At 51.0% G+C, this 23,407-nt stretch overlaps 1 protein-coding gene across 1 annotated transcript in view; it reads right to left on the bottom strand.

Moving 5' to 3' along the window:
* The window catches only part of DOCK1 (dedicator of cytokinesis 1), a 527,459-nt gene extending 504,539 nt beyond the window's left edge, over nt 1-22,920 (bottom strand). The window contains exon 1 of the mRNA XM_089898353.1: nt 22,728-22,920. Within this exon, the coding sequence (XP_089754479.1) occupies nt 22,728-22,905 (178 nt within the window). The 5' untranslated portion in view covers nt 22,906-22,920. The remainder of the gene's footprint in view (nt 1-22,727) is intronic.
* Between the last annotated feature and the right edge of the window lie 487 nt (nt 22,921-23,407).

Raw genomic sequence — 23,407 nt, 5'->3', positions numbered from 1 at the left:
CACAGTGTTAAGAGTAAATAAAATGACTTCAGATTCACGCATCTGAAGACTGCCGGAAAACCCACATCCTGGGTGGGAGTTCAAGTTGCTTCACAGAAAACGTCTGCCCCCTTTGACAGAATACTAAAGACCTCCAAGGGAAACACGACGATAAGCACGTCATCATTTACAGCTGGATTAAAATCACCACATTTCCCTGCAAGCCTGTCCTGGTCTCCCGGGATGCAAAGCATCCCAGGAGCGAGGGCTGCCTCTTCCATCCCTTTGATCCCCAGCCCTAGGCCAGCGCCAGGATGTGCAGCCCTCAGCTAATGCCAGGGAAGCTAATGCAATCCCAGAAGTTCAAAGATCTTCACAGAATCATCACATATCCTTCAGTCACTGAAATATTTAACTTAAAAGAGGCAGGAAGCAACACTGCTCCACAGGGCCCCGAGACACCATGCGGGTGGTGGCCTGGGCCCCCCACCTTCCCTGCCCGTCCGACAAGGCAAAAGATAAATGTTTAAAGGAGGACACCATCGCCCCAGAGGCTTGGCACTCCTTACGGGAACGGCTTCACCCAGCATTATCACATCAGCCATGAGATGCTGCAGGTGCCGGCCTCTATCACATCACAGCACCCACCGGGACCACTTTTATCACCTACATGTTTCCCTCCAAATAAAGTCACATTTCCATCTCAACATACCTGCAAGAGCCACAGATCGCAACACCTGCCCCCTCCCCGACCCAGAATCTGTCCCAACTGTGGGAAGTGGACACCAGCAGACCAGTGCCTCGCACACGGGTAGCCCCGTGGAGGTCGGCCCATCCATCAGTGCCCCTGGCACCGGGTCAGGCCACTCCTCCAGCTGTCCAAAGCCAACGTCCTTGCTGTCCTCCACCAGCCACCCCATGCCTGCAGGCTCCCTCGACACCTACCCCATCAACCCATGGCAAATGGTCCGAAGGACAGATGTTAGATCCACCGGGGAGAAAGTGGGCGCCCTCCGTGCATCAGCAATGACATGGTGCGTCAACCTCTGTGTGACCTCGCTCTGGGTCACCTGCTGTTAAAAACGCTCCCCCAGGACCAGCAGTAACTGAAGCGAATCTCAGAAGGAAGGGACTCAGGGCTCTTCTAGTTCAATCCCGCTGGGCCTTCCTGAGTCACCAAGGTGTGCACACTCCCATGGGTGGTTCGTGGTCCTCCAGGGGACATTCTGCCCCTTATCCCCGCTCTGGGCCCTTCAACCTGCATCGCCGGGCCTTGCATTTCCCCGGTGCCACCAGACCAGGTCCCACCCACTCCGCTGCAGGACGGGCTTGCATCCACCACACATCCCCACATCTTCCCTCCTACAAACCTCCAGCTGCGCTTGTCCAGGACAGCCTGCAACGCTGTGCATTTTGCTTTTCTAGCAGTCCTGACACGCTGCTGGCTGAGATGCTTGAACAATAATCTCTGGGTCTCCGCAGGAGGCCTCACTCTGCTATCCTGCAGCTTGTCCGCCAATTTGTGTCCCTGAGCCTAAGACTCCACAGTTAGCCTGGCAGAGGTTCACTTGATGTCCTTAGGCCTGTGATCCGAAACAATCAAGACCTCTCTGCATATGGATTCTGTCGTTCAGCTCTATCTGCAACCTTCTAGAATCCAACGGGCAGGAGCTCCAGAGGATTACCTTCTACCCATCACTACTCTAAAATGATCATTCCAGCCCTAAGAATATGCCCACACTTCCACTCCATCCTGTTAACAAAAGATCTAATGCTGGGACTTCACTGGTGGCGCAGCGGTTAAGAATCCGCCTGCCAATGTAGGGGACACGGGTTCGAGCCCTGGTCCGGAAAGATCCCACATGCCACGGAGCAACTAAGCCCGTGTGCCACAACCACTGAGCTTGTGCTCTAGAGCCCGTGAGCCACAACTACTGAGCCCGTGAGCCACAACTACTGAAGCCCATGCACCTAGAGCCCACGCTCCACAACAAGAGAAGCCACCACAATGAGAAGCCCACGCACCGCAATGAAGAGTAGCCCCCGCTCGCCGCAACTAGAGGAAGCCTGCGCACAGCAACGAAGACCCAACACAGCCAAAAATAAATAAAATAAATAAATTAGTTTAAAAAATAAATACCGTTTTAAAAAAAGAAAAGAAAAGACTTAATGCCTTTTTAACATCTGACTATATCTTGTTGCCTTTCTAATACCTTTCCAGAAAGGGGCCTGGAGTCCACACCAGGCACCACTTAGAGCGCTTTCCATCCTTCTTTCCCTGAATCCCACACCAGGAAAAAGGCAGGGTCCAGGTGCACCAACTGTTCACAGATGAAAACACTGCACCTCTTGCAGATGCAAGCTGTGTCCTACGCCAGCCTGGATGCAGGCGCTCTGCGCTGTAGCCCCGCCCCCTCCAGGCTGGCTTCCATAAAGAACCAGAGAAAACCCGGAAAGCTGACCGCCCCATCCAACACACGAGGTCCTCCGGAGATGGAAGACCCCCTCAACCCCAGGTCAGGGGCTTGTCCTTCCAGCTCCATCCATGTCTCTCCAAGTCGGAGCCCATGAGAGGCTTCCCATGAAAAAACACTGCTGTCCTTCCCGTCCAGGGTCATCTGGGAATAGACTGTCCAGACCGTATTCCTGAGGAGCTCCAATCCTCAGAAAGGGACTGGACATATCAGAGACTTTATTAGTTCGTGCCTGGCTCCCGTTGGAAGCTGTAGAAATCCCTTTCCTAGAAGCCCTGGCTGGCTTTTCAAGGGGGTCTGATCTCTGAGATAGAGGGCAATGATCTGCCCACCTCCCCAGGCTGTTTGAAGCTCCCCAGTCTCACCTAAGTGAGATCCAAACAGCGTTCCCCTCCACGGGTTCCCCGAACTTCTAGGAGCTGTAACTGTCAGCCCAGCAAGTCAAGAGTTAGAGAAGCTCAGCTTTAGCAGATGGAAGCTTCCAGCAGGTATCCAGATGGAGGAACTCTGTCCACGCTCTATCGCCCAGGCCTGTCCCGAGACAGCATTAGGAGAGCGCGGCATGGGCGTGTCCTCCCAGGGCGTGTCCTCCCAGGGCGTCAGCACTCACCCAGGTTTGTGGTCTTCTGTTACCTCCCTAATAACCTTCTGGAAATGGGGTTTCTACTAACCTGGAAACAGATCTAATCAAGGTTATTAGATCTGTTTGATCGGTTTATTTTGAAACATTCATAATTAGTAGCTGTGGTAGGTTAAATTTTGTCCCCCCAAAAGTTATATTCAAATATTGAATCCCCAGACCCTGGGAAAATGACCTTCTTTGGAAATAGGATCTTTGCAGATGTAATTAAATTGAGATGAGGTCATACTGAATTAGGGTTTTCTACTGTTCTTACAAGAAAAGGGAATTGTGGACAGAGACTCAGGGAAACACAGACAGAGCACCATGTGAAGACAGAGGCAGAGACCGGAGTGATGCTGCCACAAGCCAAGGACACCAAGGACTGCCAGACGCTAGCAGAGAAGCAAAAGGCCGATGCCCCCTCTGAGCCTCCACCCTGCCAACACCTTGATTTGAGACTTCTGGCCTCCAGAACTGTGAGAAAATACATGCCGTTATTTTAAGCTACCCAGCTTGTTACAGCACCTTATGGTGGCAGCCCTAGGGAACCAACACGATAGCTGTCATCCATCGATCATGCTCACCGCCTGGCAGGCACTGTCCGTGTACCTCACACCCCTTAGCTCACATCATCCTTACCATGGCCCTAGGATGCAGCTTCCTAACCACACCGTGTGGCGAGATGAAGAAACTGAGGCGTGTAACTCACCCATGGTTACTCAGCTGGAACGCGGTAAAGATGGGCAAGGACCCAAGTCCAACTTCCCTGCACGGGCACTATCCCCTGTCCCTCTTCCAGTCCTCCTCCTAACACCCGGCCCTGCTGTACCTGAGAGACACCTGCTTCTTATCAGAAGTGCACACACGTCAGTGACACACCCAACCAGTCTAAGCGAGGGTCTGCAGGCTCAGATCCCGTACTGCCCTCGCCCTTCTTCCAAGTAATCTTCCCCCATGAAATGTTGGGAGCCACCTCCAACCCCACCTTGCCCTGGATGTCAGAGCTGCTGCCTCCTGAAGTACCAGACAGAGCAGGGGGTCCCGGCGACCCTACACATTAGGGCTCCAGCAAAACACAGGGACCTCGCTCAGCAGGCTGTGTGTGTGGTTAACAAGCCCAAGAGAACCCCTCACTCCAAAGCTGACCCCTGACCCTGTCCAGGACTCCGTGCTGCTGGCATCTTTACTGCTCAGCCAGCGTTTGCCGTTATGTCCAAGAATCTTGCAACTAATTTAAACACAGAATTACCATATGGTCCGGCAATTCCACTCCTAGGTCGGTACCGAAAAGAAATGAAAACAGGCGTTCCAACAAATACTCATCCCTAAGTGTTCATGGCATCGTTATTCACAATACCCAAAAGGTGGAAATGACCCAGATATCCCTCAACAGATGAGTGGAGAAACAAATCATGGTATAGATACGTATAATGAGATACTCTTCAGCCACAGAACGCAATGAAGCATTGACACACACTACAATGTGGATGAACCTCGAAAGCATTATGTCAAGCCAAAAAAGCCGGACAAACGAGGTCACATATTGTATGATCCGGAATAGGTAAATCCACAGAGACAGAACACAGATTTAGCGGCTGCCAGGGGGCCTCAGAGGAGGAGGGAAGGGGGAGAAACAGCTTTATGGGTGAGGGCTTTTACTCTGGAAAGATGTAAATGTTTTTAAACCTAGATGCAGGACGTTACACAAGGCTGTCAGTGTAGTAATGCCACTGAACTGTTCACCATATCATGCCTAATGGTTCATTATGTGGATCTCACCCCCAGTACATCACTTTTCTTGTAAATCCTGCCACTGATTCATAAACTGACAACTGTGCCATACGTGCTGCCCTGCCTGCCTCCCCCCTCCGCCCGCCCCCGCGGCTTTCAGGACCAAGTTCCCACCCCCTAACCTGGCTTGCAAGCCCTTGGCCTGGCGCCTGTCCTCTCTCCCCCGCACCCCATGCTGCAGCCCAGGCAGAACCTCCCACGGGCTCCCCGCCACCAGGTGCTCCCTCTGTGCTTCCCTTCCCAACCTCAGCATCCTCGAGGCCCACCAGGAGTCCTCGGTGAAGCTTCGCAGACAGCCTACCGCCCACAACCAAGCACCAGACCCCTTCAAGGCCAAGGGCAAACACTTTGCAGCCTGATCGCTGTAACTGTCACCCTAGACTCTTGAGAGCAACTCCAATAAATAACAGCATGACCTGGGTGTCGACTTTTAATCCATGCCAACACTAGGGTAGCAACTGCTATTACCCCCAGTTTACAGGGGAGCAAATTCACCCTCCACGGCACGGAAGGTAAGGTAAATTCTAAAAATTACCCAATCAGCAAGGCGGATAGCCAGAATTCACCCCCAGCTCGGTCCAAGTGCAAACGGTCCCTTACCCCTCTGGGATTCAGCCCAACAACCATCCAGCCCATAATAGGACCTGACAACGAGCTGCAGAATCAATTCTGACGCAAATAAACTTGCATGGATTTTCATCTGTGCCTGACAGACCTATACATGGCTGCAAACCTGGTTCCTTCCGCCTTCCCTGTGGTCCTTCCGGACAGAGACGCCACCCTCAAACGAGACATATGAAAATGCTTCCAGAGATTAAATGCTTACAGCCAAGCTTCTGAAGGTGACCTGATTAAATACTTAACCACAATACCAGTCTAGACTCAATAGATCAAACCCTTCTGGCTCAGGGCAATCGTGGCTCTGCGGCAACTGCAAAATAATGCTTATAAATGGAAGAAAGGAAGCCCATTTCTCCTGAGTTTCTAGTAAACTGGGGGCTGGAGGCTTAATAATGCCAGACAAATGTACAAGTCAGGCAGTAGGTTCTGCGGAGGCCCCTGGGGGCAGAGCCCAGCCATCTGCCCAGGACACAGCTCTGGCAATGGATCACGGCTGAAAGCCAGGGAAAGGGGTCCAATGCTCCCCCTCCCTTCCTTAGCCTCCTTCCTTCCACCTGGGGCTTGGAGGCCATCACCTCACTCTGTTTTAAATTCTGAATCCAGGGAACGTCCTCACTCTGTTCATGTTTTATTCTTTCAGCCTCTCCAACAAGCCACTCATCCCAACTCCAAAGCTCGGACATGCAGTTCCCTCTGCTGAGGCCACGTGTCCCGTCTCTTCCCCGGGGTACCTGCTGGAGGCCCTGGGTCTCTAGAAATGATACTTGCTCCTGCCAGCATTCCCAGGCTGTCCGGCCCCTGGGTAGGGGTCCCCCACCTGCACAGTAGGCGCCCTCACCCTTAGAGAGCGCTCACTCCGAGCATCGTAACCACCCGGTCCCATGTCCGCCTTTCCCACTAGATGGTGGGCAACCCGAGGGTGGGCAACCCGAGGGCACACACTACGTTTGCCTTGTACTTCAATGAGTCCCCAGCACCTAGAAGGGTGTCTTCCATGGAAGCTCTGACTCAATGTCTACTTATAATGATGAAGCAATGAATGAAGGAATTCAGATGGTCTCTCTGGAGGGAAAGAAAGAGATCACCTCTCAGATGCCAACTAAAGAGCCAGCTGCCAACCAGAAGAACCTTCCATGCACATTTCAGAGCTTCACCCTTGGGAGGGATGGTAGTTTATTAGGCATTTTCTATTTGCCTCAAGTTCTGCCCAAGACACTCTACATCACATCCAAATTGAAAGAAAAAAGCAAATGAAAGAGAGAGCAAAAACCTACAAACTGTATCACACGTTTGCACATTAGTCACCACCTTAGTCTCCAGACAATCTTCTAAAAAGATGATGCAAAATATACCAGGACACAAGGTCTCTGACCATGAGCTTCCTCACTGAATGGAGACCAGAGACTCCCTTTCACCTGTTTCTCAAATGCATCTCTGCCCTAATCCTCTGTATTAGGGCCACCACAACAAAGTACTGCAAACCTCGTGGCTTATGACAATAGAAATTTATTCTTTCACTGTTTTGGAGTGCAAGAGTCCAAAATCAAGGAATGGGGAGGGCTGTGCTCCCCTCCAAAGCCTTGATGGGAGGGTGCTCCCTTGCAGCCTCTAGCTCCTGGTAGCCCCAGGCGTTCCGTGGTGCCCCTTGGCTACTGGCAGCTTAACTCCAATTTCTGCCTCTGTCCTCACGTCATCTCTCCGGGGTCTCCCTCTTCTTCTGAGGACCAGTCATCTTGAATAAAAGGCCAACTCTAATCCAGGATGACCTCATCTTACCTAATAAGATAATTGTATCTCCAACGACCCTATTTCCAAATAAAATCACGGTCTGAGGCAATAGGGGTTGCGGGGGGGTGGGGGGGGATACAATTTAACCCACAACATCCTCCACCTTCCATCCTAGAATGTGGATTAAAGGATCCAAGCAGGATATTGCAAGTATCAGGAACTGTGTTTTCCTCAAGTTAATATGTAAATATATGCAAATACTTTTGTGAAAATGTTGTTTTTCAAAGTTTAATTATTTTTCTTTTGTCTACTTTTCCTGGATATCTAAATTCAGACTGAAGCTTGCAAGTAGTTTAGAACCGAGAACAAACATCAAGTAATATACGTGGAAATCCCATGCTTCTACTTAATAGCTCTGTAATCTTTAATCTTTTCTTTTTTTTTTTTTTTTAAACAGAAGACTAAAGTACACTAAACAAAGGTGGCTTTGTCACCAGGGGTCCATTTTCAGGCTTATGTGGTGCTGAGGATGGTGTTCCCAAGTAGTAAGTGATTAGCGGGTGCTAAGCATTTGACACTTAGCCTGTCACTCCTCTCCACAATCATCGGAAGTGGGTACTATTATTATCCCCACTTTACAGATGTGCAAACTGAGGCTCAGAGAGGTTACGTAACCAGCCCAAACTCAAACAGGAATCCGGGGGTCTGAATACATGCCAAGTGCCTCCCCCATGGGCTCGATTTCGGGGATGGAAGAATCTCATTGTTACCTAGTTCAACCGCCCAGCCTCCACACACACACACACACACACACACACCAGACACACCCCACATCACATCCCTGCCGAGAGAGAGCCCCTCTGGGAGGTTTTCCATTTTACTAGTCCTGCGTGGTAGGATTCTAACAGCTACAGGCACACAGCCTCCCTGACGGCTCCCCCAGAGGGCACCCAGCCTGGTCAGACACAGGACAGTCACATCAGCACTGGCCAGGCCCCCAATCCTCGGAAGGCCTTCACGCTCCCAGGGCTGCCACTGGTCACCAATGACTTTTTAACCTTTGACTTAAAATTACCACAGAGGTGGAGGGGTGCAGGAGGGGGATCGGAGGAAGGCGGTCAAAAGGTAGACTTCCAGCTATAAGATAAATAAGTACCAGGGATGGAATGTACAACGTGATGAATATAATTAGCACTGTTGTATGTGATACATGAAAGTGGCTGAGAGTAAATCCTAAGAGTTCTCATCACCAGGAAATTTTTTTTTTCTTTAATGTTGTATCTATACGACATGTCGGGTGTTCACTAAACTTACTGTGATAATCATTTCACGATGTAAGTCAGATCATTACGCTGTACACCTGAAACTTATACAGCGCTGCATGTCAGCTATATCTTAATAAAGCTTGAAAAATAAATAAATGAATAAACAGATAGACTGATTAATTAAATAATTAATTAAACTGCCACAGTATTTGATTCCAGTCACGGAGCTCCCCGCTGATGTCACGGGACAGCTCCTCCGATAAGGCCGGTACTCCAGAGCAAGGTCAGCCACCCCCTCCAACTCCTGGGCTCTCCGTGACTTCTGTGATAAAGATGGCGCTCATTTCAGTCACCAGAAGTGGCAGTTTAAGAAAATCTCATTCCATTGTTAAGAGTGATCTGTACTAAGGGGTAGTGTGGGGGGGGGGCGGGGGGCAGGGGATAAATTAGGAATTTGGAATTAACAGATACACGATACTACATATAAAATAAACGATAAGGACCCACTGTACAGCACAGGGAACTATACTCAATATCTTGTAATAACCTATAATGGAAAAGAACCTGAAAAAGAATAAATATATTCTTTTATATATTCTTTTTTTTTTTTTAAGAATCAATTTTATTGGGCTTCCCTGGTGGCGCAGTGGTTAAGAATCCGCCCGCCAATGCAGGAGACACGGGTTCGAGCCCTGGTCTGGGAAGATCCCACATGCCGCGGTGCAACTAAGCCCGTGCGCCACAACTACTGAGCCTGTGCTCTAGAGCCCGCGAGCCGCAACTACTGAAGCCTGCGCAGCTAGAGCCCGTGCTCTGCAACAAGAGAAGCCACCGCAATGAGAAGCCTGTGCACCACAATGAAGAGTAGCCCCTGCTCGCCGCATCCAGAGAAAAGCCCGCGTGCAGCAACGAAGACACAACACAGCCAAAAATTAAATAAATTTAAAAAAAAAAAGAAAAGCCAAGTGATTCAAAAAAAAAAAGAATCAATTTTATTTATTTTTCGTTGCCTTGGGTCTTCATTGCTGCATGTGGGTTTTCTCTAGTTGCAGCAAGCAGGGGCTACTCTTCGTTGCGGCGCACAGGCTTCTCATCACGGTGGCTTCTCTCGTTGCGGAGCACAGGCTCCAGGAATGCAGGCTCAGTAGTTGTGACTCGCAGGCTCTAGAGCACAGGCTCAGTAGCTGTGGCGCACGGGCTTAGTTGCTCTGTGGCATGTGGAATCTTCCCGGACCAGGGCTCGAACCCGTGTCCCCCACATTGGCAGGAGGATTCTTAACCACTGCGCCACCAGGGAAGTCCCATATATATTCTATATATATATTTATATATATTATATATATATATACTTTATATATTATATATATATAAACTAAATCACTGTGCTGTACACCTGAAACTAACACAACATTGTAAATCAACTATACTTCAATTAAAAAAAAAGTCATCTCTACTTGAACTTTTGGGTATTCCCTCCACTTGTCATCTCAGAAAAGGAAGAAATTGGAAGCATCCCTGCTCTAGAAGGGTCCCATGAAAGGTTTTCTAATAACATCACTTCATTTGGTCTCTCCTGCCCTTCGAGGTTTTCGGTTGTCCATATGGGTGCAGCTATGACACATATACTCTGCCACGTGTTTATGTTTAGAAATGTACCCATGAATCCCGAGTGGTAAGAAAAGGTAAGAAGAAGAGTAAAGTGGAGAAGCTGGACCAGGTAATGCCAGGATTTCAGCCAGCTGTGTGTGTGTGTGTGTGTGTGTGTGTGTGCGTGCGCATAATTAAAAGTATTTTAGAGCATAAGCAGAGGGCAAATGGCCCACTGCCCAGCAAGGTGGCCTGTATGAGACAAGAAGTGTTCATAAAAAAATGAAAACAAGATTCAACACCACCATTCCATTTCTTCCAGCTGTGATGCAATGCCAGCCACGAGAGGAATCATCATTAAGTCAGTGACAAAGGCAGGAAGCCCAATGAAAATTTTATAAGCTGGTCCAAAACTTGTAGGCTGACACATTTAAAGCACGTCTGCAAAGCCGCTGCATGTATTTGCAGGTAAGTGGCAGACTTTGTTAGGTGAATAAAATATCGACTTCAAAAATGTAAGTAACTACTGCTATACTATTTATGCCATGATTATTAAAACTCTGTCCTTAAGAAACACTTTTATCCGCTACTTTATTCCCAGGCACTTAGATTCTTCACTCTGAAGGCTCATTCCACGTTAATCCCACCTTTAAGTGCCTGCCTGTAAATCACAGCGGTCGAAGAGGGAAATTGTGCAAATGTTTTCGAGCCCTTGATCACACATGGTCCCCACTGGTAACTACTGGTCAGGTGAAAACTGTAAAATGGAGGTTTTATTTTCTTTTCAACTGGAGGCAACACACGGTTGAAGAGGCAGGAATCCTACAGAATTGGATTTCTGTTGCATCACTGGTTTTAACCTTTCCCTCAAGGTTCCCTGCCCCTCCCCCACTCCCAGCACTTCCAAGGCCTCTTGTGTTCATTAAAGCTCTAAGGGGGCCTGCCACAGAGGATCCCAGCCCAGCTCTACCCTCACAGCTCTGGTCCTTCAATTAGAAAACCAAGACAATGTTGTGCTTTTGGCTTTAAGAGTCTAGCAATTACTATATATAACATAGATATAATCAGGACTTCCCTGGCAGTCCAGTGGTTAAGACTCCAGGCTCCCACTGCAGGGGGCGCAGGTTCGATCCTGGGTTGGGGAACTAAGATCCCGCATGCCGAGCAGGGCGGCCAAAATAAATTAATCAATGAATTAACTAATTAAATAAAAATAAAATAGAGAACCAACAAGGACCTACTGCATGGCACAGGGAACTATACTCAATATTTTGTAATAACCTAGATACACACACTCACAGCTTTCAAATTAGCTCCTGATACTTTGCCGAGATGAACTCTAGCTGTCCCTTCACCTTCACTCAACAAGATGTGCCAGGGACCACACAGGTGCAGGGAACAGAGGAAGGAACACAACTCAGCCCTTGTCCCCAGGGGCCCTCTGTCCAGCAGGGGACATGAAGGAGGAGTCCACCAACGGCGCCCACAGACAGAAGCATGTTACGGAACTGCAGAGAGCAGCCTGCAGAAGGGCCCCTCGTGCAGCCGGGTGAATCAAGGAAGACTGGCCAGTTGACTTCCTACACTGTTGGTGGGGATGTAAATGGAAAAAAGTATGGCGATTCCTCAAAAAACTGAAAATAGAGTTGCCATATAATCCAGCAATCCCACTTCCGGGCATGTATCCGAAGAAAATTCTAATTCGAAAAGATGCCTGCACCCCAATGTTCACAGAAGCATGATTTACAATCGCCAAGATATGGAAACAACCTAAGTGTCCGCTGACAGACGAATGGATAAAGAAGATGTGGTCTGTATATACGATGGAATACTACTCAGCCGTAAAAAGGAATGAAATAGTGCCATTTGCAGCAACACAGATGGAGATTATCATATTAAGGGAAGTAAGTCACACAGAGAAAGACAGTATCATATGATATCACCTACATGTGGACTCCAAAATATGACGCAAATGAACTTATTGACAAAACAGAAACAGACTCACAGGCATAGAGAACAGGCTTGTGGTTGCCAAGGGGGAGGGGAGGTGGGGAAGGGATGGACTGGCTGTTCGGGATTATCATATACAGAATGGATAAACAACAAGGTCCTACTGTATAGCAGTATACGGTATACTGAACTATATTCAATATCCTATGATAAACTATAATGGAAAAGAATATGAAGAAGAATGTATATAGGTATAACTGAATCACTTTGATGTACAGCAGAAATTAACACAACACTGTAAATCAACTACACTGTGGGACTTGCCTGGCGGTCCACTGCAGGGGGTATGGGTTCGATCCCTGGTCAGGGGACTAAAATCCCACACGCCTCGTGGTGTGGTCAAACCAAAACAAAACAAAACAACTACACTTCAATAAAATAAATTAAATTAAAAAAAAGAAAGGTTTACAAGTTGAGCTGAGCCTGGAAAAGCTTGACAGATGGAAGATAAACAAAGGGCATTTCCAGGCAGCCAGAAGAGCATGCACAAAGGCACTGTGGCACCGCCAGAACACACAGGGTAGGATGTGCCAGAACTTCAGTATGGAAACACCACCAGACATCAGTGAGGTCAACCAAAGGAAGCTCTCTTCCCTGTTATACGTGGGAGTCCCAAGTAGGGGTTCCCGTCCCCACCTCTCCCTCGCCCTGGCCTCTCCAGGCTGATCCTCAAAGCAATACCCCCCAAGAACCATCTGAAGAAACTTGGCAGCCTGGTCACAGCGCCTGGAGGACCAAAACGCATTCTTACCTTTGAAAAACGGGCAGTAGAACACACATGATGTTGTTAGAAGGACTTGAAAATTAATCTTGTGAAGTTAATAGAAGCACATCAATTTGGAAGAAAAATAATCACATTTCCCTCCTGCTAAATCATTATTTGCCCCTGGTTAAGCCAATTATGTTCAAGAAAATAAGTTATTATTTGGGGGGGGGGGGAATGGAGTCTTGATAAGTGCCTTTATTCCAGCAAATAAAACTCCAAGAGCGAATGCCTGGCCTCCTGTATTTATGAAGGTCTGTGGGCAGCCTGAATGATATTTCTTAGACAGAATGTTGGGGATGGACCATAATTCCCCTGGTAATCTGTGCATTTTTCCCAGGACATGACCTCAAAACTGCTGTTTGTCTCTCGGAAAGAAGAAACATAGCTGTCTCCTGAACATCCTTAGACAGCCCAGGTGCCCCGCTAACCCCTCCCCCAACCCCCTTAGGCTTCCTCCTCCAAGTCCCCTTGCCCAAAGCACACCCCTCGGGAAACAAGTCCTGCAGGTTTCTAACTTTTCGTCCCAAATATGCGGCAAAGACTTTGCTTCTAACAACACAGTCACAATACTACAGTAAACAACTACAGAGTGCTGACTAGGAGTTGGGGGTGACTCCCAGCACTTTATTGACACCAGTGGGAGCCATCTGGCCCCCAGGGGGACAGGTGGCAATGTCTGGACCTATTTTGGGTTGGCACCGCTGAAGGGAGAGGATTGCTAGTGGGATCTAGTGGATGGAGGTCAGGGATGCTGCCAAGTACCCACAGTACACAGGGCTGCCCCCCATGACCAAAATAGATCCAACCCAGAATGCCACTAGTACACAGGTCAAGAAAACCTGCTTTACATGAATTCGCCCATTTAACCCTTGAGCAACTCTGTGAGGCAGAAACTACTGTCATCCATGGTCGACAAGTGAGTAAAACTGGGGCAGACGGGCTTCAGAGGCCCAGGGGCATCCCGACCCAGCACTATGGTCCTAGACCGGGCAGCCTCCACTCAAAGTACCTTCTTTGCAGGGATGTCGCTGAATATTGGAGGGACAAGGCACTGAGCCTTAGACAGGTTCCCTCCCCCATATTCAGGCCAGCTGCTCAGGACCCCTTGCTGGGCACCACTGCTCTATCAGCCAAATCTGTACGAGACTCTGGCTGATGAAATTAAGAAGGGAAACCAGAGTGCTGTGAGATCTGGGGGAGGCTGGCCTCTGGTCTCCTCAATCCTGACTCCCTGACCCCAGGGCCCGCTTGCCCCCTCCCCACGCTCTCTCCACCACTCCCCTCCCTTGTCCCTCAAGACTCCCAGGCCCTGGGGACTGAGGACCATTCTCCCTGGGGCCTTAGCCCTCACACAACCCTGTCCCGCAGCCCGAGGTTGGCAACACAGGGGACGGTCAATTCCGGAAGGGCTCGGCAGCCCAGCAATGCCGGGAGGGGGGAATGAGCCGGATCTGGCACAGACCCTATGGAGCTGAGGCAGGAAATTGCAGACCGTGACCCGGGACCAGCCAGGCAGCCGGTGGGACAGGAGTGCAGCAGGAAAGGGGGCCAAGAAGGCCGGGAGGGGCGTTTTAAAGGATGCCCTTGCCAAGGAGGCGGCAGCCACCATGGTCTCGGGAGTCTGATCAGAGACCTCGAGAGCTGGGATGGAGGACACACTCTCAGAAGACAAACTGAACGTGAAAAAAGAACCGAACAGATCCACATGCCTGCAAACCCCAAAATGCCGAACGCCGCAGAGTTTTGAGTAATTCACTTAATGGCAAAAATCCAGCGGAGATGAGACATGGGGTGTCTCTGGATCCTCGAGGTCTAGGAACAAAGCTGTCAAGTAAACAGGAAGGTAGGGGGGGAGGGAGGGAGGGAGGAAGGGGTTGTCTGAAGGCACCATTTTCTTCTATGGCTAATTCCCTGTGGTTGAGGACCACTGTGCTCATCCCTGAAGCTGGGACACAATTACGCCATCACTCCATCACTCCTCCTCTCTACCTACACGCAGGTTCAACTGCCCAGGTGAGCAGCTCATTCAGAATGCTCACCTGCCCATGATGCCAGTCCATCGCCAGACAACTTGTCTGTAACAAATAAAATAAAAATTAGCAAACTTTAGGAAAAGGAAAGCTCACGAGGCCATACTGCCCTCTTCCAATCAAAAGTCAAGAAAACCATCACCAGAAATTGCGTGTTTTCTCTATAGGAAGTTAACACCCACCCAGTAAGCGAATCCGAGCGGTACTTTTTCTGGCTGCAAGCTCTCCCGCACACGTGATCCCTGTAGCTCCTCGCGGGCAGCTGAGAGGTGAGCACAGGCTCTGGGACTCTCCCAGGGCCCCGTGCAGGGCCTGAGGTTGGGGAGGTCAGTAAGGTGGCACTAAGTGCTGCACCCAGGCCTGGACTCCAGGCCTTCTGGCTCCTGGTCCAGCGCTCTTTAAAATCCCACGCCATCAAGTCCCCTCACATCACTTGAAGTTACTGCAGTTCTGACTGATTTACCCTTACAGCCTGTTTCAGTGCCTGCTTGGTCATAAAGTCAAATGCTATTTCAGAAAATGAAGGTTCGTTCATTGCAGCGCTGTTCACACAGCCAAGACGTGGAAACAACCTAAAGGTCCATCGACAGATGAATGGATAAAGAAGGGGTGGTACATATATACAATGGAATACTACTCAGCCACAGAAAAGAATGAAATAATGCCATTTGCAGCAACATGGATGGACCTAGAGATTATACTAAGTGAAATAAGTCAGACAGAGAAAGACAAATATCATGTTATCACTTATATATGGAATCTAAAAAGTGATACAAATGAACTTATTTACAAAACAGAAACAGACTCACAGGCATAGAAAACAAACTTATGGTTGCCAAAGGGGAAAGGGGGGCAGGGGGTGGATAAACTAGGAGCTTGGGATTAGCAGATACAAACTATTATATATATAACAGATAAGTAGCAAGTACCTACTGTATAGCACAGGGAACTATATTCAACACCTTGTAATAAACTATAATGGAAAAGAATCTGAAAAAGAATATATCTTTATTTCTATAAATATATTATATATATATTAACTGAATCACTTTGCTGTACACCTGAAACTAACACAACATTGTAAATCAACTGTACTTCAATTATTAAAAAAAAAAAAGAAAATGAAGACTCCATTCTAACAAAGAAACAAAGGCTAACGCTTAGAAGCAGACACAGTTCTCACTAGCAGGCTTTAGTAACCATCTTCTGAGGTCAAAAGAATTCAACAGACCCAGGAATGGGGTCTGGGGTGCTGCATACATTTTAGGGTGGTGAGAATAGGAACTGCCGACAAATACGAAGATGACCAATTTAGAGAGCTTTCCTTATGCTCAAGGGTCCACTCCCCTGACCCCAGCAGCCATCTGGATTAAGTACACAGCAAAGAACATCCTGAAATCTACGGGACATAAGTAGTGGAATATACCTCAAAGAAAAAGGCGGCATCTGTCCCCGTTCACATCTCTTCACATCTCTGTAGGGGTCTGGCCATCTGTTCCGCCAAAGGATTCTCAGGGACTAAAAGGTATGAGATCTTACAACCCCTTGCTCAATGCCCATGTTGCTAACCGGTCCATCACAGCTCTTGCTGATCAATGGAAAACACACGGAGGAGCTCCACACCAGCCTCCTGCAGGGCACACAGCAAGACTACATTTCTGGATCCCACATGCTGGCCAGGGACGGAGCTCTAAACAAAAGAATGTGACCAGAAGGATGGCACCACCTCCAGCCCTGGCAGGGAAGAAATCTCCTGTGAACTAGCCTTCATCTCTTTCTTTCCCCCACCCCGAAATTAAAAGGCAAGGAGCCCAAGATCCTGGCAGGGGGCAGAGCCACAGGATAGAAGACACCCTGGTCCCTGAATGACCTGATGGAACAGAGCTCCCGGGCCGCTCCCCACCAGCCACGTGGTCTGTGACGTGAAGGAAAAAGGAACGTTCATTGTATGAAGCCAGTGAAACGGTGGGGCTGTTTGTTTACAGCAGCTAGGCAACCCTAATTCAGGACGGAAATCACAATAGTTACATTTATACCTAAAAGTATACCTAACGTATCCATGTAAGTTAAACAAAATCAGCAAGATGGCATCTAAATTGTGTATCACACTCTTGAGGAAAGGCAGCAGCGACTGTAAACAGCAAACAGGCCAGGATAAAGGCTGATAAAGTTTTTGATGAGGGCTTCCCTGGTGGCGCAGTGGTTGGGAGTTCGCCTGCCGACGCAGGGGACGAGAGCAAATGTCGACTAGGATGCGGAGAAACTGGATCTCTCTCTCTCTCTCTCTCTCTCTCTCTCTCTCACACACACACACACACACACACACACACACACACAACACGGCTGGTGGGAACATAAAATGGCACAGCCGCTCGGGAAAAGTTTGGGAGTTTCTTAAAAAGCCAAACTACCTTTCCATTCAACAACTGCATTCCTAGGCACTTATCCCAGAAGATGAAGACTTCCATTCACACAAAAACCTGTGCGTGAATGTTCACAGCAGCTTTACTAGTAACAGCCAAAACCCAGGCATCCTTCAAACCATGGATACACACAGCAACCTGATGACTCTCCTGAGAATTATGTTCAGCAAGAAAAGGCAATCCAAAAAGGTTACATACTGCAAGACCCCATTCATGTAACGTTCTTGAAATTACAAAATTACAGAAATGGAGAACAGATTAATGGTTGCCAGGGAGGATGCGGAAGGGCAGAGGGAGGTGGGTTTGGCAACAAAAGGGCAGGAGGGGTCCTTGGGATGATGGAAATGTTCTGTATCTTCTTCAATGTCAATATCCGGGTTCTGATACCGTGTGTTGCAGTTGTGCAAGATATAACCTTGGGGAAAAACTGTAGTGGGTACACAGGGTCTCTCTGTACTATTTCTTACAACTGTTGGGTCTGTAATTATCTGAAAATTCAAAGTTAATGAAGAAAAAAGGGAGAGCAAGGAGTGAACGAAGGAAAGAACAAGGGGGAAAGGGAAGAAGGGAAGAAAGAGAAAAAGAGAGGAGAGACAGAGAGATGGCAGATGCCCTCGGGCACTGCGGCTCCTCAGCTGTACCCAGCACAGGGCTCACACTGCCTGTTTCTTTCTCCGCGGCTGGACGACCTGCATCCTCCGAGGTCACAAGAGAACAAGAGAAAGAACCGTTCACACCCGCTAAGACAATCCTGATAAGACGTCTGATATTCTGGGCCAGCACTGGCACTACAATAAACTTAAAATGTTTATAGTGTTTCCAAAGCAAAATCAGGTTTGCAGAAATATAATATGCCTTAATTTCATTTTTCTGCAACTCCAATGAATGAAAACGTCTGCATTTCTATTTACTTACAATCAAATCAAATTTTTCTTCCCCCAAAGTAGCAGCTTGCTTGCTACTCTAAGCAACAAAGAGGGCCTCTCAGCAACTCTCACACTCCCAAATTTACTGGATATTACACCATTCCTAGCAATTATCATCGCGCAGGGCTAATCTGAACACACACGTCACAATCCCTAACACCAAGCAAGATGTCACATCCCCCTAATATGGGGGCAAAACACACCATTAAGACAACAAGTTTGGAAGAGAAGCATCCCTCCAGCCACCGTGACTGTCAAATCCAAACAGGAAATCACTTGTCACTACATTTCTAAACTAAGCTTTATTAAATAAAAAATTACTAAAAGCACCGCTCCATGGCGTACCTGGCTTATCGCAAACGCTGATCTCAGGGCTTTGTGCTCTGAGGACATTATCCCAGTGAATCCCCACCGGTCTTTGCAGTAGGCAGGCTTGGGTCCACTTTCCAGATGAGGAAACTGAGGCTAAGAAAGCAGGAATAACTTGCTCAAGGGCCACATAACAATTAAGAGCCAGAAGTTAAAGATGTCTCGGTGCCAGTGCCCACATCCCCTTTTTGAGGTTTGCCTGGAGTGGAGAGTGAAGGGCACGCTGAGGTCACCGGTGTTCGTTCAATCTGCCTCTAGCAAAGCTAAAGGGTGGAAAGAGAACCGTAGTCTCGCCCAGGCTGCTCTCCACACCACCTCCATTCCTGTTCTATTGCTGCCGTAACAAATCATCACACCCTTGGCAGTGGAAAACCACCTGCATTCATTATCTCACTGTGCTCCAGGTCAGACACCCAGTGGCTCTAGGTCTCAAAGTCAAGGTGCTGGCCGGCTGCAATCCACAGGAGGCTCAAGGATGAATGTTTCCAGGCTTATTCAGGGGTGCTGGCAGAATCCAGCTATAATTGCAGGATTGAGGTCCCCATTTCCCTGCTGGCTGTCAGCTGGGGCCAACCTCAGCTCCCTGAGGCCTCTGCCTGGTAGCAAGTGGACCTCGACATCTCCGGGCCAGCATCCGGGCATGGAACCCTCCCAGGCTCGGAATCGCTCTGACTCCACTTCTGCCAAATCTCTCTTGTGCGAGCAGACAAAGAAAGTCCTCTGCTTTGGGGGCCCACGTGGCTAACCCGGGACCATCTCTGCACCTCGGGTTCACAGCCGTGATCTCATCTGCCAAGTCCCTTCTGCCGTGTCACACGCCACATTCACGCATCCTGGACACTTGGGGGGCCGTTATTCTGCCTTCTATGCCGTCACTGAGACGTGAGCACGCCAGCCTCAGATGTGACAGCTGCATCTTTTCACCTCATCTGAAGAACAGGATCCCCATGAACACAATTTTACTGGTGTTGGGACGTTTTGACTCTGCCTAGTTGGGGGATGATGGGAAAGTTCATCTGGTCCAACCCCTCAGTGTGACAGCTAGGTCAAAGTTCATGTCCGTGTTAATAACCCAGGTCTGTAAAAACTGACCCACCAAACTCAAGCCCAAGGGGAGAAATTAACAGGCTGGTCAATTTCACAGGTGACCCATCCCCGGCACCATGAATGGGCCCCCCCCCCCGCCGTTTCCTGCCTTTGCTGAGCAGGCAACAGATCAGCTGTTTACTCCTTTCCCGATTCCACAAAGTAAATAAATAACTGAAGTGTCTCATTTACAAACAATGCTTCTAACAGATTCTAAGTACTTGCAAACAATGAGCTGTGATTCATGTTTCCAAATGATATGGAGTTTTACCATTTTCTCTCCCCTGGTGATTCATTCAGGGGCCAAGTCACTGGCCGGGTGGAAGCCTGGCCGCCCACAGACCCACCAGGGCCCATCTAGGGAAACACAGTCCTGTTGTGAGGCTCCCCCCAAAAAACGCTGTGGTTGGTAAAGGGGATCTCCAGTAATTTTTCCTTCGGCAGAAAGAGGAATTAAACTCGTGGAAATGAATCCCTACATCCAACACTTACATCTTCCTAGCCAGCCCACTCCCTGAGAACCAGCGGGATCCTCCCCAGGCAAACTCCCAGACACGAGGGCAGCCTGACTCAAGCGCCCTAGGCTTCCCCTGCCCCAAATCGGGAACTCTACGAGCTCTAGGCCTGCGCGCCCTCCCCGACAGGGGGTCCAGTTATTTAAAGTTCCTCCTGCTGCTGAAAGAGTTGTGCTGTCTCGTCCTCTCCACCTGGTGAAACTAGGCAGGACGACCCCCTCCCATCTCCCCTGCCTGACCACCACTCACATTCTTCCCAGAACTTGTTCCAAAACCTCCAGGATACTCTTCTTCTCTGGAAACTTTTCAACTTGGAGTTTTCCTAAAACCAAAGTATTAGCCAAAGGTGTGATGTTAGAAGGCACTGCCGTGAGTGCTAGCAAAGCTTCTGGAAGGCATGTGACTTACCGTGGGAAGGACACAACCACGTTCACGCCCACAGCTGCCTCCCCAGCGGGGAGACCCTGCTTGTGGGTCTCTACTTGTGAATGTTCCCTTTGGTCATGAGACACAAGTCACTCCACAGGTATGGACACCTCCAGGGTTCTCACTGACACCATCCAGGTCACCCTGGGAGCCAAGGGTATCAAAGCGACCTTAAAGAGAGGTCCCTCACCCATCTCCTGGTGAGCACGGTGGGGTGACCATGAACTCCAGAGCCACCACCAGGGTTCAGTTTCAGGATGGAGCACTTACTAGTGGCGCTAGTCTGTCCTTTGCCTCTGAGAAGTGGGAGGGACAGCAGTCCCCACCACACAGGACTGAGAGGGCAAGTCCTGAGCAGGAGTGCTGGGCTCTGCTGCCCCCGCCTGGCCCCCGCCTCTCCCCAGGGCTCCAGCTTCTCTTCCATCTCTAAGCACTGCGTTCCCTGAGGGTCTGCCCTCAGCCCTCCCCTCACACACAGCATCCCAGCAGGCTCACTGCAGCCCAGACGCCCCCCCCCAATGCCGCCCCACACCCGAAGTTGATCCAGCAGGAATCTCCACATCCAAACCTCCCTCATCCAATGTGGATCGATGAGGACCTTTCTCTCGGGGCTGAAACCACCTGAATGGCCACAGGACGCTGCTTACAAACTCAGCTGCACTCGGAAGTCCAGCTCTGCTACTGGCCTTTGTAGATGTGCCTGAGCCTCGGAAGCCTCATCTCTAAAACAGGGGAGGGAAGGGAATTAAGCCACAGTGGTCCTGAAGCAGCGCCACCTGTGCAACAAGCCCCTGCGGTCCCAGAGGGGACCTACAACCGTCCCAATGTCCAGGCCAGCTCCACTCTACGTCCCTGGCATCTAACAGAAGCATCACAGAAAGAAAAGAGAGAGCCCTGGGACCAGAACCACCCAGGCTTCCCCAAAGTGGGAGGGCCGAACCACACCAGCAGTGGGAGTGGGCTGCTCCCCGCAAAGGCTCAGGGTCGGGAGGGCAGGGCGGGGCGGGCCGCCGGGTCTGGAACCCCAGGAGGGCACCACCTGGCTTCGGAGGGGAGGCCAAGGCTACAAAAGGCCTTCCAAGTCAGGCAGAGTGCAGCCTGGCTGAAGAGGTGGTCAAGGACGCCTCTGGATCGCGGAGCAGGAGGAAAGAGGGACTGAAGCCAACTGAGAAGCCGTGCGGAGGGGGAGACCCGCCGCGGGCCCAGACAGAGCCTCCGGTGCGCAAGTTAAGAGAAGGCAAGCACCCACAGGCCTCCGCAGGCCAGGCTACCAACCCCCGCCAGGAGGGCGGCAGGGCGCACGGGGCCTGGGGGGCTGCTTGCTTTGCCACTAAGGAGAGCCTCCGACTCTGGAATGTGTACTTGGTCCGAAACGTAAACTTGCAGCCGACCCTCCCTACTCCCCCCAGGAAGCGACAAAGAACAGCGGAGCCAAAACAGGCCCCGCCCTTCGCAACCCGCTCCCGGCGCCGGGGACCCTGGAGCGCTCGGCCGCTGGTCTCCGAGGGTCCCGCGCCGTCCAGGGCAGGACCACCGAGCGGCAGGCGGCGCGATCGCCCAGCCCCGGTCGCACACGCCACCTCCCACCGGGGGAGAGCACAGTTCTTCGCTCTGGTCGCTGCAACTTGAAACTGTCCGCCCGGAGCCGCAGACACTGACCACAACTTCATCCGAAAAGCAAAAAGGCGCGGCCGAACAATGCCGCCGGGGCCTCCCGGCCCGGCCCGGCCCGGCCCGGCCCAGCTGGGGTCGAGGCGTCGGGGACAGCCCCGGGGGCTGGAAGGCTCCGCCGCCGGGGTGCCCGCCCGAGAGCTGGATGTCGGAGGGGACACCCTCGGGAAGTGACACAAGCCTCCCCCCACCCCCGCGTGTCCCCGGCCCGGCTCGCGCGGGCTCCGGAGCGGGCGCGGGAACAGCGTGCGCCCGGGGTCCGAGGGGGCAGTGCCCGCAGACGGACCCTCAGGCGGGCAGGGCGGGGACGCGGGTTCCCGGCCTCCGCGGCCCCTCCGCGTCCCGCCCGCGCCGCCCGGGCCGCCGGCAACAGGCTCCCGGGCGCCCCCGCCCCGCCCCGCCGGCCCGGAGCGCGGCGCGCGGGAGGTGCTCACCCACGCCGTATTTCTCCTCCCGCTTGGTGGGCACCCAGCGCGTCATGCCGCCGCCCGCGTCCCGCCGCCCAGGCCGCCGCCGCCGCTCCGCCAGGAAACTCCGCTCCTAGGCCGCCATTTTCCATTCCTTTCGAGCCGCGACAGGATGGGGTGGAAAAAGTTTGCGGCGGAGGCGGTGTCATGTGGGGCGGGGCGGGCGGAGCGTCGCGGGCCGGATGGGAAAGGCCGGGAGCGCCGGCGGGAGGCGGGACGGCGGCGGGCGGGGGGCCATGGCCCGCGACCCCACCCCCCGAGGAGCAGCCCCGCGGGGGCGTCGTCTCCCCCTTGTCCACGGAGCTCTCCCGGGGGCTGGATGTCATACACCCCTCTGAGAGGGGTGCGCCCTGGCCGGCAGGTGGGCAGGGGGATTCTTGGCAATTTGTGAAGCTTGTGGCTTGCAACAGCCCCTGGTTAGACTGGCGCGCGGTGATGTGATGTCCCCAACTCAGTTTCCGCTTTGGGGGGAGAGGCCTGGAGCCGAGCAAACCCGCAGGCTCCCTGGGAGGAGCCTTCCCAGAGCACGTGGTTCATTCATTCATTTGACAACCATTAACTGAGCACCTACCCAGTGCCAAGGTGCGCTAGGAGCACCACACTAGCCAAGCCAGGGGTGGGGAGGTGATGAGCAGAATAACAAGAGGTGGG

Source organism: Delphinapterus leucas, chromosome 16, assembly GCF_059928025.1.
Source record: "Delphinapterus leucas isolate spDelLeu-1000000601 "Yukka" chromosome 16, BTC_Dleu_Yukka2, whole genome shotgun sequence".
Lineage (NCBI taxonomy): Eukaryota > Metazoa > Chordata > Mammalia > Artiodactyla > Monodontidae > Delphinapterus > Delphinapterus leucas.
Note: the sequence above shows the minus strand (reverse complement) of the source record. Positions and strands in the feature narration are given on the sequence as shown.